The 13,615-nt window shown below is 35.3% G+C and overlaps 1 protein-coding gene across 1 annotated transcript in view; it reads left to right on the top strand.

Moving 5' to 3' along the window:
* Window positions 1-13,615, top strand: part of LOC148179630 (uncharacterized) — a 33,834-nt gene that overhangs the window by 3,114 nt on the left and 17,105 nt on the right. Inside the window, exon 2 of the mRNA XM_088029347.1 lies at window positions 616-1,003. Within this exon, the coding sequence (XP_087885473.1) occupies window positions 790-1,003 (214 nt within the window). The 5' untranslated portion in view covers window positions 616-789. The remainder of the gene's footprint in view (window positions 1-615; window positions 1,004-13,615) is intronic.

Raw genomic sequence — 13,615 nt, 5'->3', positions numbered from 1 at the left:
TGTAAAGGCCTTTGTTTGATTGCAATCTCAAATTTTATGCGAAAAGTTAATAATACTGTCAACCAGCCATGTCACCAACTTTATTGTTGGTAATCGCCACCAAATTCAAATTAGAGAAAAATGGTGGATGCGCCGGGTTTAACACTTTAAAAATAGATTTGTTTGATTTTAACTGAATATCCACTCTATTCCAAAACGCTTTAAAGATTTGGAACTGATTTCAGTGTAATCAATGGTAATCAATGTCCGTGCTTTTATAAAACATAACGACTGCCCCTAAAATTGAGCAAATTTGCAATATATCATTTTTCGATCCGTACAAAAAGTAACAGTGAATCATTTATTTCCATGCAATAAAAATGTAGTCGTAACGATTCCATCTCGCTTCACTATTATTGACATAACGCAAAAAGCCCAATCTGCTCACCGTCAGCGTGTGTTGTCCGTTGAAACGCAATAAATGGCTTCATATCGTGCAGTAACTGTTCCGAAACCAACCCGCACCGAAAACGAATCACGTTACCGAACAAAAGCAGAAATTTGGCCGCCAGCAAATTGCGAATTGTTGCCGAATTTGCATGAATTCCTTTACATTTGCGTAATTTTTTCTTGCAGATTTCTAAAATGAGCCATGTTCCGGAACCTTCGATTCGCCCTGAATTCTTCATCATTTGGTATTGTTTTGCAACGTCACATGTAACTGCAAGTTGAACCGAAATGTGTGGATCTGTTAAGACAATAAGTGCCATAAAACAGTAAGCAAACCGATGTGAGTTGAGGTGCACAGTGATGTGTTGCAAATCACGAGGCGCCCTCTCTAGGCTGGGTGTCTTGTGGGGCCTTCTGGCGCTAGCTACAGTGCTCATCGCCTTCGTCAGTGGAGCCTGGCTGTACACTAAGGAGCCTGTCACCCTTCCGAACACTCAAGTCGTCACTTCTATCAGTTTTCGTATCGGATTATGGAGGGTCTGTCCTTCAGTCAAAAGGGTCAACTCTTCTCTACGTAAGTAACACGATTTGCGGTTAGGCAGCTCTGGAGAGCGCACAACATGTGTTTTTTCTCAGAGAAGGTTGTCTTTAGAATAATTTTAATAGTTTTTGCAAATACACTTTAATAATTGAAATATTTCGATCGATGCCCGGTTATTACGTTTTTATGTCAATGGAAGCGAATCAAAAACTATATTATAAAAAATGTTTTGTGTAACTCTTTTATATTGAATTTTTCCTAACACAATGAAGTTAGATTCAGTTAATCAACTGTGAATATGAAACTGTATTTGGATCCATTGGAATCTGCACAAATTTTTCATTTACGCTGGATCTCAAACTGCAAACTTAATTAAATCATATTCAACAGAACTCTTCTAAAAATTAAATTCGAGCTTTAAATTAGCGTTAATTCTATTTTTCCTCTGTCAATTCGTTGAAACTAAAACCGCACCTTTTGCGTGTATCTCGATGGAATAATGCTTCTGTTTATCAAAATAATCCTTGTAAGCCTCTTCGAAACCGGGATAAAAAATACTCGGTTAAATTTAATTAAATTTGTTATGTAAGCCAGAAACAACTTTTCTCTTATTTTTGTGTTCAGCGTGATAGCTCTGAAATTTAACGACAGCTTCAATAAAATCTGCATTTATATACTTCACTTACAGTATAACTTATTTTGAATAAATATAAATTGTTTTAACCATAAAATCTTTACATTTTTTTTAAATTGTAATGTCGGCTTTCCACTTTACCTTCTTTAACTTTTGATAACTTGACGTTGTTTTAATTAATTCACATGTTCAAGTTTAATTAGTCGGCAGTTATTTTCAAAAACAGATTGGCGTGGTATTAATTTGGAGGTAAATTTTTAGGATTCAGAATTTATTAAACTTGAGCCAAGTAGCGGAAAATTCGAATTTAAATTGAATGTGGCATGATCTCACCCAGTAATATAATTTAGTCGCGGATCTAAAAGTGAAACCCATCACGCTGCGGTTTTGACAGAAATACGTAATGTGGGAATATTGTCAAATTAAAAGTGAGTTTTTGGGAAGGAATTCGCAAAATTTAATGATGGTAGGAACTGTAAATTCCGTAAACTATATATGGCTTTCTCTTGGCTAGCAAAAGCTGATATTTTTCATTCACGACAGATTGAAATTTAATAGTGCAGGCTAAGCGAATCCTTAGAGCCGACTTCAGCATGATTGCAGCTAATTTGATCGCGTTTTATACGGGTTAAGGTTTTTGTTTATTTTACCAGTCAGAAATCTGCAACAAAAAATAAATCGGCTTGAACCGTACTGCTCATACACATTTGATTCCACTCAATATTTTTTAAAGCGCTTCTCTTAAACTGAAATAAAAGTCAATGTTTCAGTAATCGCCTAAAAGGGGTTTTATCTTCCCTTCTTTTCGAGAGGATGCAAAAAAATTCAGATGAATGATTTGCATCGGTAGTATATGTCGATCCTTCTCCGACCCTTAGTAGTAGGGATCTGCATGTTATTTCTGTTTTCCACACTAAATAACGTCTTTAAACATCGTAAAAATAGGCGTAAAACCCTTGTAACCATGACATAAAATAAGCCATGAATGTGTGTACCCGGAGCCATTCCGGGATTCTTCCGGTGACGTCAGGAGGTGAAAGTGTTTTTCCATTATCGGGGGCATTATGTTCGGGTTGTTTCTAAAATACCCGGAGAAATTATGTGAATTATCCGGGATTCTAGGATCCAACACACCATTCTTAATGGTCAATTTTTCAACAAAAAACACAATATCCCCATTGGGATTAATAGGTTAATGCTCGCATTTATCACAGCTGGCAGGAAATGTACATTGCGCGCGCTCCCTATTTTCATTTGCATTTAAATTAAAGTAGATCAAAATAGGAAAAAATCTGAACGTACGATATGATTGTACAGATTCCAGTATCCTTATACTGTCACTAAAATTTGTAATATGCAAACAATGTTAAATTAAATCAGTTCTCTAGAGATCCAATTGAAATGTGCACATTACACAACAGAAATATTAGTAAGTAAATACTACACAACAAACAAATACAAGACTAATTTGGGTCAGGTACTCAACACATTTATACCCATTAAATAATACTGTCTAGTTTATACAGAAATAACATTAGAACCTAGTTGCTAATTTGTGTTTCCTTTGAACGCGGAACAATCAAGTTGTAGTTTCTCGTGTGGATCATTACTCTCATTTTGTCAAATTAAAAATAATTTACCTGTCCCTCAACAGCACAGAGCTTTATTTAATTTTATTGCCAGCAAAAGTACCAAAGTTCCGCTGCATTAAATTTGTGGTGTAATTTATAAAAAGGAATAAAAGCTAGACGTAATAGCTTTTAAGTGCGACTAAATGCTCGAATTTGCGTTGAAACCTAAATATTATGAAGTTTTCGCACATCAGTGGTAATTTCGGTAAAGTTAACGCAGATGTGTATGAGCAGACTTAAGTGTTTCTGTTTGTGAAATCCTGTTATAAATTGCGTAATAAAGTAGATCATGTTTATACCTAATGGATGCTCGATCTTTAAAAGCTAGGCTCAGAGCGAAGCGCTAGAATTATGTTTACCTTTAATCCGCGAGTGCAACGCTTAAGAAATATTGAGAAAATTTATTCTTCATGAAAACAACGCTTCGTGTATAGTTAACAATTTTTTCCGTATAAGACTTTAAAATTCCAAACGTTCGCTTCAACTTCAATCGCACTTAAGAAATTGGATGTGTTTGATTTAAAATTCATCTTCGGAGCGCGTGCACTGCTAAAAATAAAAACAGATTCCTAAATCAATGTTTCGATATTGTGTAGCTGGGCAAAGTGGGGCAAAGTTAAAACCAACATCTCAAGTTATTTATGAACCCTGCTAATGTGACCAGAATTTAGTGGACCCTCGGTGCGCAACCCCGTTATTATGGAATTACTATTTACACAATTTCACGGCTGGGTCAAACTTGTGCGATCTATTTAAAATTATTACCAACTCGGGACCATATTTCCTCACTTCTTTGCTTTAGTTTAATATCAAACAATTGGGTTTTATTATTCATTTAATAAATTTAATCTTAGATGTTGATTTAATTCCGAATGCAAAGGAAATTTGATTTATGGGTTTAATATTAGCATTCCCTCTGGCCTCTGCATGATCGTGAAATTGAAAAATCTCCCAATTGTAACATTAGTGGGTAAACAAATCATAACAAACTTGGAGAATTAGGTTAAGTTTAAGATGGATGTCATAAATTTGATGAGACGACATCGAATCCCATTAAACTACCGGAGCAGAAATCCGGAAAGCTTTCCTCGGCCGGGAACTGATGAGTTTGGTCTCGGAATTTATAATGTACATCTTGGCAGAAGTACTTGGTATTCCTTTTGTCTTAGATCATTAACCTCTACGAGACAAAATTTTAAATTGAATTTGTTCAGAGCTTTCATTAAAAGTGTTGACTTATGCCGAGTGAGAACTACTGCAATTTCGAGGTAAATTGCCGACGCTTAATCTAAATTCTACCGACAAATGCCCTAATTAGTCTTGATAATGGCAAAATAAAAATTAAACTCCTCCCAAAAGGAAGAACACTGCGAATTATTAGTCTATTGTATTTAATTAGACGCTGCTTAAGAACTTGTAAACGCTGGGTTTGCCACAATTAAAAATAATTGAGAGGTTTAAAAAATCTGCGGGACATTTATTGAAATTACAAACGGAAGCTCGCGGGATTTAACACTCATCAACTCGCTTTGAATTAATGGAAAATGACCAAACACATGTAAAGACAACTCGTATTTCAGCAACACAATATCTTGGGTTTTCGTGTATTTCATAAATTTTATAATGACTATATAACAGGTATAATATTGAAGGTGAAACAAAATGAGATTCTAATTACGTTTATTAATTTCTAGACCCAATTTAGGTAGCAATAGAATTGCAAAGCACCCTATCGAACCCTCATCAAGATTATAAGGATTATCCTCATTTTAATAATTACAATCTCTTGGTACAGCTTAATCTTCTATTATCCAGAATATCTTTCATTAATTTCAATTTATTAATTTAGGTTGTGCGACGGGAAATAAAAGCTTCGACCACACTTTGAAGCGGAAATTTTTGATAACTACATTAAGTTTTTGATCGGCTGAAGCAGAACTTGGAATAATTCCATCGTTATTAAATCGTTTCATTTTAATGAACTCGCTCGAACTTCACGTTTCACTTATAATTAAAGTAGTTAAAAGTTTTGAGAACGCGATCTAGGCGTTAAGCCAATAAATATGCTAAAGCTAGACCATTTTACTTTTCAGAAAAACAACTTGAGGTGCGTACTTTGAAAACTTGAAGCATAAAGTCAAGCAAGATATTTTTATCGTTTACCAATTCACAACTTTCGAGAACTCAAATTAGCTGTGGAATTTGTACACAGCTTTTAACAGAGTGTATATTAGCACACTTAAAGCCAAATATCCTTCTGTAATATTTACGAGATTTAGAAGTTTCAGGTTTGTTACGGAGAGAAATTCGACAGTTATTAGCATTTCCTCAAATATTTTAGTTTACAAGTTTAATTCAGGCCTTTTGTTTCATGTGGTTCAGGAAAGAAATTTCAAGTCAAGAATTAATTTTACACGAAATGTCATTCTTCTAGAGGCAACTTTGTAAATTATGCATTCATTTATTCGGTTCAAAAATGTTCAAACGACATTTACGTGCCCGTAGTTCGCATGAAAAATTGAAGACTAAATGATTTAATTCATTATGGTACTCTTAAATTACATTTTAATGCAGAGATCTTAGAGGACTGACATCAGATCGGTTCAGCTTTTAAGAAATAAAGTGAATAATATATTAATTGAGTTAGGCTCTGAAAGGGACGATTCCACTCGTTTGAATTTTTAGACTTTTTGTTTTTGCATATTTTTAATACAAATTTACATTTAACAAAAATGTTAGATTAAAATATCGCCTCGGTCCAAATTACAGAAAATTTTATATTTTTTGTTGATATAATCATCGGACTAACACTTTTGATGTAGCATCAAAGAGTTGGAACGTGGTTAATACAACAAAGGTCCTTTTCATATTTTTCTTTCACAAAGTAGTTCTATTGTCGAAACCAACAAATTACAGTTGCTATTACCACCAGACAAAGTCTTTCTGAAGACATGTAACAATGGATTTTAAACGGTAACGAGGTGGTGGCTTAATTAACGTTTTTCGCTGTGATTACAAAAGAAACTAGAGAGAAGAGATAAATGTTTCTCAGATTTAACGCATTTTTATTTTGATTAAAGATTTAAATTGTGGAGGGTGAGCAGTGGTCGGTTTGCAACGGGGGTTGGCCGTAAATCCCTTGAAGTATAGCTGGTCTATGCAAAAATTGCGCCCAAACTCATAAATCTCCCTCGAAGAAAATTATCGAGTTCTTCAACAGGGCAATGTGTTCGCTAAGTAAAAATAAAAGGGAAAATCAATACGGCGGCCGTATCCTTTCACGAGTTCACTAATGCCCGTCTAGGGAGCGGTAGACCCACCAAACAACACCTCCAAAATAGTCAAAGCACAATCGGGGGCGGTTCACTCTTGACGCTTTGATTTATTACCAAAATTTCAATTTTAAATTTCTAAACAATGCTGGGGCTGCCACCTAATAAACTTATTCGTGCAAAGTTGTTTTTTTTAATTGCGCTTACGTCAAAAGCACTATACGTTGTTGACGGTTTCAAACAATTTCAAGCGCTGAATTAATATTTTTTGTAATTAGTTTGCACCGCACGGAACAATCATTTTTCTTCATACTCCTACAACTTTGCACCACCACACTACATTAACTAAAAATGGCGCGAGGAAGTTTCCTCTATGGTCTATAGTTTTATAGTTTTTGCGGAAACCTTATTAACGTCCAGCGCTAATGTGCTGCATAAAAGTTAATTGCTAATGGTTTTATAATGCAAACTTTTTAATCACTGAAAGATCTAACTAATTTTGTTAATAAAATTATTTATTTTCATTTTTGATATTATAATGTAAAAATGGTGGATGCGCCAAGTCATAGTTGAAACTTATGTAGATCGGGGCAACGGTGGAAACAGGACGACATCACGTGCGGTTAATAATAATTAGAGCAATCTATTTCATGCACCTTCTTTAGGCGTATAAATTATTCATCTTAGATTAACCAGTGGGTTGCGCATTTGCCTTTACAATGCCAAGTTGGCGGGTCCAGGAAACTATTTACTAACTACCATTAAGATCAAATACAGAAGATAACAACTACAACAAGAATACAAATGTTGGTCGTCTGTATTTATGATTTAGCGTTTCCTTCGCATTTCACTTGAATATTCCATTAGATTTGTACGAGTATAATTTGATTCGGAATCAGAAATTAATGATAGCCGTATCCACGTATGAGATGAAATGGCTGCTCTTAAGTCACGGGGAAAAAATCGAATTGTTCAAGAATGCCTACGCATCGTGCTCAAATTTATCTACTTGATACGCTATATTGATCTGGATGAAATTGCCAGATTTTCCAGGAGTGAGTGAGGAAAATGTGCTGACCGGTATTTTCCGACACGTTCGTCGATGGAAGTTTCTAATTTTTTAATCCATTTTTTACGGCAAAATTGCTTTGTAAGAAACGTGACTGAATAAGCTGCTATTTTCTTATGATCCAACGCCGGCATCCATACAGGTTCTTATTGAAACCAATATTGCCGGCTTTTATGCAGCGTGTCGGAAAATCGGCCGGCGAACGCTTTGTCCGACACGACATCGATTAAGTATTTAGTTTCAAATTTTTCAAAGCTTTTAGTCAGACAATACATCATCAACGAACAACGCCGGGTCATGTCACAATAAATACACATTATCTTGATAAAAGCGAGCTTTGTGAGTGTCTCATTCTCTCCATTTAAAATCACGATTCTCGATTAATCTTTAATTAAAACTAGTGCTTAGGTTCCAATACTGTGCTCACGTTTCCATCAACTATTGAAGCTTACAAGGTTTTTACAGCCTTTCGTGATTCTGGAATCGATGTCCAGGTAGAGCTTCATTTAGTGTTCTGAAAGCACTCTAGGGTACGTGGAAGATGAGCAAGAACCCTAAACTTTTATTTTTATTTTTTGCTGTAATGTTCCTGATGTTGATGGCGTGGCGGGATTTAAGATACGAAACAGACGTCTGCAACATATTCTGCAATTTTCCGGAATAAGTGAAACAAGTTTCAATAACGTTAAGTAAACAACTGTCATCTCATGTTTCTACAAGATGTGAATCTATAATGCGCTCAAAGTATTCTTGGATTGATAGCTACACTTTGTCGATTTTCTCTGTTTTTGTTGTGCAAGAAAAATTGTGTAAAGATTTATTCTAACGAATAGGTGAGTTTTCTAAAGAAAAAACCAATTAAAAAATAGAGCGTCCAAACGATTTGAGAATTCTATAGCATATTTAACACAACATATTTGCAAAACCATAATTCATAAATCCATAATCAAACTTTTGCAAATTTTATTGCATATCTTCCGCAGTTAACTCATAAATCTTTTCGCTTTATGGTCAAACCGAACTTCATCGTAAACAGAGGCGGCCAATGCAATTATAGTTACGACAAATTATTATTGCCATTAAATCCGAATAATACCCCATTTTAAATCTTTTGAAATTTCCACATTTTAATGACGTCTTTACTCCCCAATTTAACATCTTTAATCTTTTTGTGCGGCGCTACACAGCGATAAAAATCCTAAACAGATGGTAAAGACACGAGAAAACGTAGGATAACTGAGAATGCGATAAGAAATACGTATACGGAAATTTAATTAAATGCTCCTGCAAATTTATAAAACAATTTAATGTATCTATAACTTGAATTGTTTGTTTTATAGCGTTGATAACAAAAACAAGAGTTTAATCCAACATCTGCAGCTCAGCATATTGTTTCATATGGCAAATTTCGACTTTGTGAAAAACCTGGAAGGCTACAGGCATTTTTTCAGATAACTTGTCAGAGTGACATGCATTAGATTAGCAAGAGGTTACCCCATCTCCATTATGCGACAGTAAAGTCGAGAATTTAATTACTTTTTTGCAGTTTTCAACCGATGAATATTCCACCACTAAATGAACTCATTAATTTTTTGTTTGACCGTAGCATAACTCTATAGAGAGAATGTTAAAAACAGACATTTAAATTTAATCACACGTATAACGTAGAAACAGCGCTCGTTTCCGCGCTATCAGATTAAGATGAGGAGGGGAAAATTCAGTAAATGTAGCGTTTGCACCTGAAACAACTGTCGCGATCCCATACAATGTTTGCCCTTCTAATTTCAGGACCCTTTTTAGGGTGACCGCTGCTATTTTTACAGTATTTGCTAAAAGCAGGAATTAATTTTAATGTGGCGTTGAAAACAACAAAAGAGAATTATCCATTCAGAATATTGTTAAATGAAATGGTATTGATTATTGAAACAGTAAATTGTGTTTTAGTGAAATGTGGTCGCATAATGGGCGGCCTTTGTAGATAAAGGCGCATAGAATGTGTTTTTTATATCGAAATTATGCTCCGCTTTGAACGTTTAACGAATGGAACAATTGAAATTAGCGCAAAAACGCAGCTCTGTTTACTTGAAACCCAAATCACCTTCTTTGTAAAACAAGTTAGCAACTCTCGATTAATGTTCCGGGCAAACACGACGACGACAAAGACCCGGAATCGTCTATTTGAGATGATAATGCAGCAAGCACAATTAAATCAGTGGGACTGCATTCCGGCAGAAAATCGCCGAATTACACTGCAACACTTTAATTAAAACAAGGATAACCCCATTCTGAAAATTGCACGTCTGCACTTTTCTCTTATCGATTTTGATATTAAAGGCCAAAGGGTATGATGACGAGCGATTTCTAATTGCAGATGATCATTATCCCTGATGCACGAGTGATATCAATAATGGCCCCCCCGGTTCATTCAGGCCGTGATTTGTGTGAAGTTTGAACAGATTGCGATTACTACGCATTGTTGGAGACTGATTGTTGTGTTTAGCGAAATTTATTTGACATTTTATAACGCAGCCGTGTTTACGCCTAAACTCGGCAGTTATATACGTACCAAATAAATTATTATTATATTGAAAATTTACGGCCTGCTGAATTAAACTTTGTTATTTATGATAGAGGTATTTAAGTTATTTATTATTTCGCCTTCCAAGATTTATTACACGCAACACACAACAATTGACTGTATCATATTTCGAAGTTAATCATTGTTGAATAATTTGCCAACATGTTTCAATGAGGCTCTGATTTTAGCGCTAACATTTAATTATCGACGGAAACTCTCCAGGCTTTTATAAATTAAAATAGTAAAATAGGTGGAGCACCACAGTGAATCACACCTCTATAAATTGTCCTGAAATAAATGAGAGCCCCGAGAATTTAATCAGCTGTTATTCTATTAAACTACAATTATTATTAACAAGTTGCTAGAACATATTCTATTACTTCGAGCGACCAGATTTAATCCTTAATTTTATTTAATTGTTAAAATGTTGGTCCTCTCAATTAACCGCAGTGAAATGTGAAAATTTCATCCCTTTGGCAATTTTTTTATTTCCTTTTATCCATTCAGTTGCCGTTTTAAATTTGCATCTAAATAACCTTATTTGTTTACATTAAGGCTGCATACATGAGTCCGCAAATGATATTAAAATGCACCTCGAATTCTACAACCAAAGGTAACAAACCTGAAACACAAGCTAACGTAAACAACGCTGCTTCGGAATGATCCTCCATTATCTTCCATTTTAATGCTTGCTCTTTGGTTTTTTTAATATTTGTACAAGCTGACGCAATGCAAATTATTCTAGAGAACAGAGGCTCATTAATGAAGTAGCTTTATCTCCGTCCAACATCAGATGTCATCATTTCCATAAAAGCTTCATTAAGAAATGAAAACGATCTATTATCAAGACCAGGATCGAATCCCATTAATTCGCTTTTTAAAAGTCCACTTTGTTTCGTAATCAGAGTCTGTAACGAAAAGTATTTGATTTGCTATTTTTTATCTGAAAAATGGTGGATGCGCTTTGTTAATAAGATAAAAGTACATATGACAGCCCTTCAGAAACAACACTGCGTCAGTCCAACATTACTCTTGTTACCCTTTTATAAAGCAAGTGCCCAAGACCGACATTTCGCAACAAACACCTTCAATTAGCGGGCACCTTCGGGTCATGTAATAATGGAAGCTTTGGAGGATTCTTTTCTCTCATTAGCAGGCTTCCTTCTCCGCGACAAACTTTCCTCAAAATTGCCTCGCTAATTGTGAAATAAAATTCTTGTTTTATGAAAGCAATTTAAACAAGCTGTTGTTTCAGAATTATCTCGACATAACGAGTGTTTCTAGCAATTGAACAATTATTTCGTTTTATTTGCGTGTGTTCATCATCAGAGCAACCGACCTGAACATTACAAATAATTAATATTATTTAGTGCTTAATACAATATGAGCATCATGCACAGTGTAATTAATGTTGCCGAGGAACCAACCGTAACAAGGTTTTGTGTCAAGATTAATGATAGTCGAAATAAAGTCTGGAAGAGCGTAATTTAGGTCTTGTTGTATACAAATGCTGGCAAGGAAAAATTTAAGTTTTTAATAAATCTCTGTTTGGAGATGTTAGCACACATTTGTGGTTTAGTTAATTATCATCAGACTAAGGTTTGTGCAGGGCTTGATAAAATATAGACATAGGAGCCCGACTCGACCGATTAATATTCAGAAAATATTTTTTGCTTCTGTAGGAATTTGCCCACATTTGGCTCAGTGAAACTGAGCGTCAAACAAGCTACCAGCTTGAAATTTAATCAAGCCACTTTCAACGAAGGTCAGGTCGTTTGACACCCAGTGATTTAAACTCGACGCAACTTAAATGGCTTAAAAATACCCGCACAACCAACACCTGCTCTTTTGCTGAACACAGGATTTTCCGGACAAACAATTTTTCCCACTTCAACTTAATCCATCAAAATCTGGATAATACAGAAATTAACATTGTGCCATATGTGTGATATATGTTTATACGCATAGAGCATTCCTATCTGCACCAAGTCATGGGATGAGAATTTATGGCTTTTGTCCTGCAGATGCGCCAGATTTCTCCTAAATCCTGCCATCACGTCTGTCAATACAAATTTGTCCGAACGTACTTAGCCTTTTTATGACTTATTGCCAAGTTATATTTTTGGGTTGAATTATTGATTCAGGCTTGGAGTCAAGAGGGTAAATGAATATAATGAATGGAAGTTGAAAGCCGTACTTTTCTATCACAATGGCTTTAATCGTCTTACTTTTTGTTCATCACAAAATCGGTTGGAAAATGCAAAGTGTTGCTCCCAAATCTCCATAAAGAAAACAATGGTATTTGGTATTTGCTCTTTTCAAAGCGTAAAACAGACCGAAAGGAGCTTATTTGATTTGATTGCTAATTAGCTTGAAGTCTGTGTACTGGTGAAGCCGGATTGGGTTTTACTCAATTTCTACAATGTTGCTAAGGCAAAGAATCTAAAAATAACAAAAAAACAATAATATTTACACAAAGTCTAATCTTTCAATTTTTGCAGCACTCTGATAGACGATCTATTTACACCGCAAAGCACATATCTACATGATTTGATTTTATAGTATAATATGCCTATTTAATGAGCTAATCGAATAACTGCGATGTTACAGTTACAGTAAACGTTAACCCATTGAAATTGTAGATACAAATAATTTCAATTTCTTTATTTCCTTACGTCTGTTTAATTTGTAACGTCGGCAGCTAGTCTTTTGCATGCAAAGCTAGGATTTCCAGAAGCTTTGCTTCACCTGACACCATCCCTGTTTGTCGACGTCAACCATCAGAAACCCTTCAGCTACCAGGAACAAACCCCTTCGAAAGCTTAGCTCTGAAAATATCTAGTTACAGCATCCCATTCTAAAGCGAATAGAAATTTCAAACCGCTTATTCTACCCTCACATGCAGGTATACGGTTTGATAATAACATTGGACGCACGGCGTCGCGTAATAAATAGGTGGCTGCGAGCTGGGATGATATTATCCCTAGCACGTGACCTGGGTGTGAACGGGACGCCCTTGGCGTTGTCCCAATGAACCTCCGTTTCGCAGGGCGACGTCGACGTTATTAACAGCACTTTGCATACAAGTCGTTTAATTTGATTTTCTTCAATTTACAATTCCCTGTTTCGTTATTTGTTTCGGGTGTATTTACACTTGATTCTGCTAGAGACGAAGGATAAGGTAGTGGTGGTTCGACCGCTACAGATACCGGAAATTGGAAATTGTTCCACGGATTCGATTTTGTAAAATGAATGTTTGGAAACAATATATTAAATAAATCATTCATTCCAGCAAAGGAGTACCAAGAGAAATGCATCGGTATTTGACTTTGTTCTTTAATTTTGTTGTCAATATTCTTTGCGAAAAGCCTCAGAGCATTCTAGCCCGAGGAATATTAGAATGAAATGGTAATGATTTATCTGTAAACGACAAGTGAATTAAAAGTAGTAGTTTCTCAGTC

This window comes from Gnatocerus cornutus, chromosome 2 (assembly GCF_029298725.1).
Source record: "Gnatocerus cornutus isolate USDA-ARS CGAHR chromosome 2, icGnaCorn1.1, whole genome shotgun sequence".
Taxonomy (NCBI): Eukaryota; Metazoa; Arthropoda; class Insecta; order Coleoptera; family Tenebrionidae; genus Gnatocerus; species Gnatocerus cornutus.
This window is presented reverse-complemented; position numbering and strand designations above follow the sequence as displayed.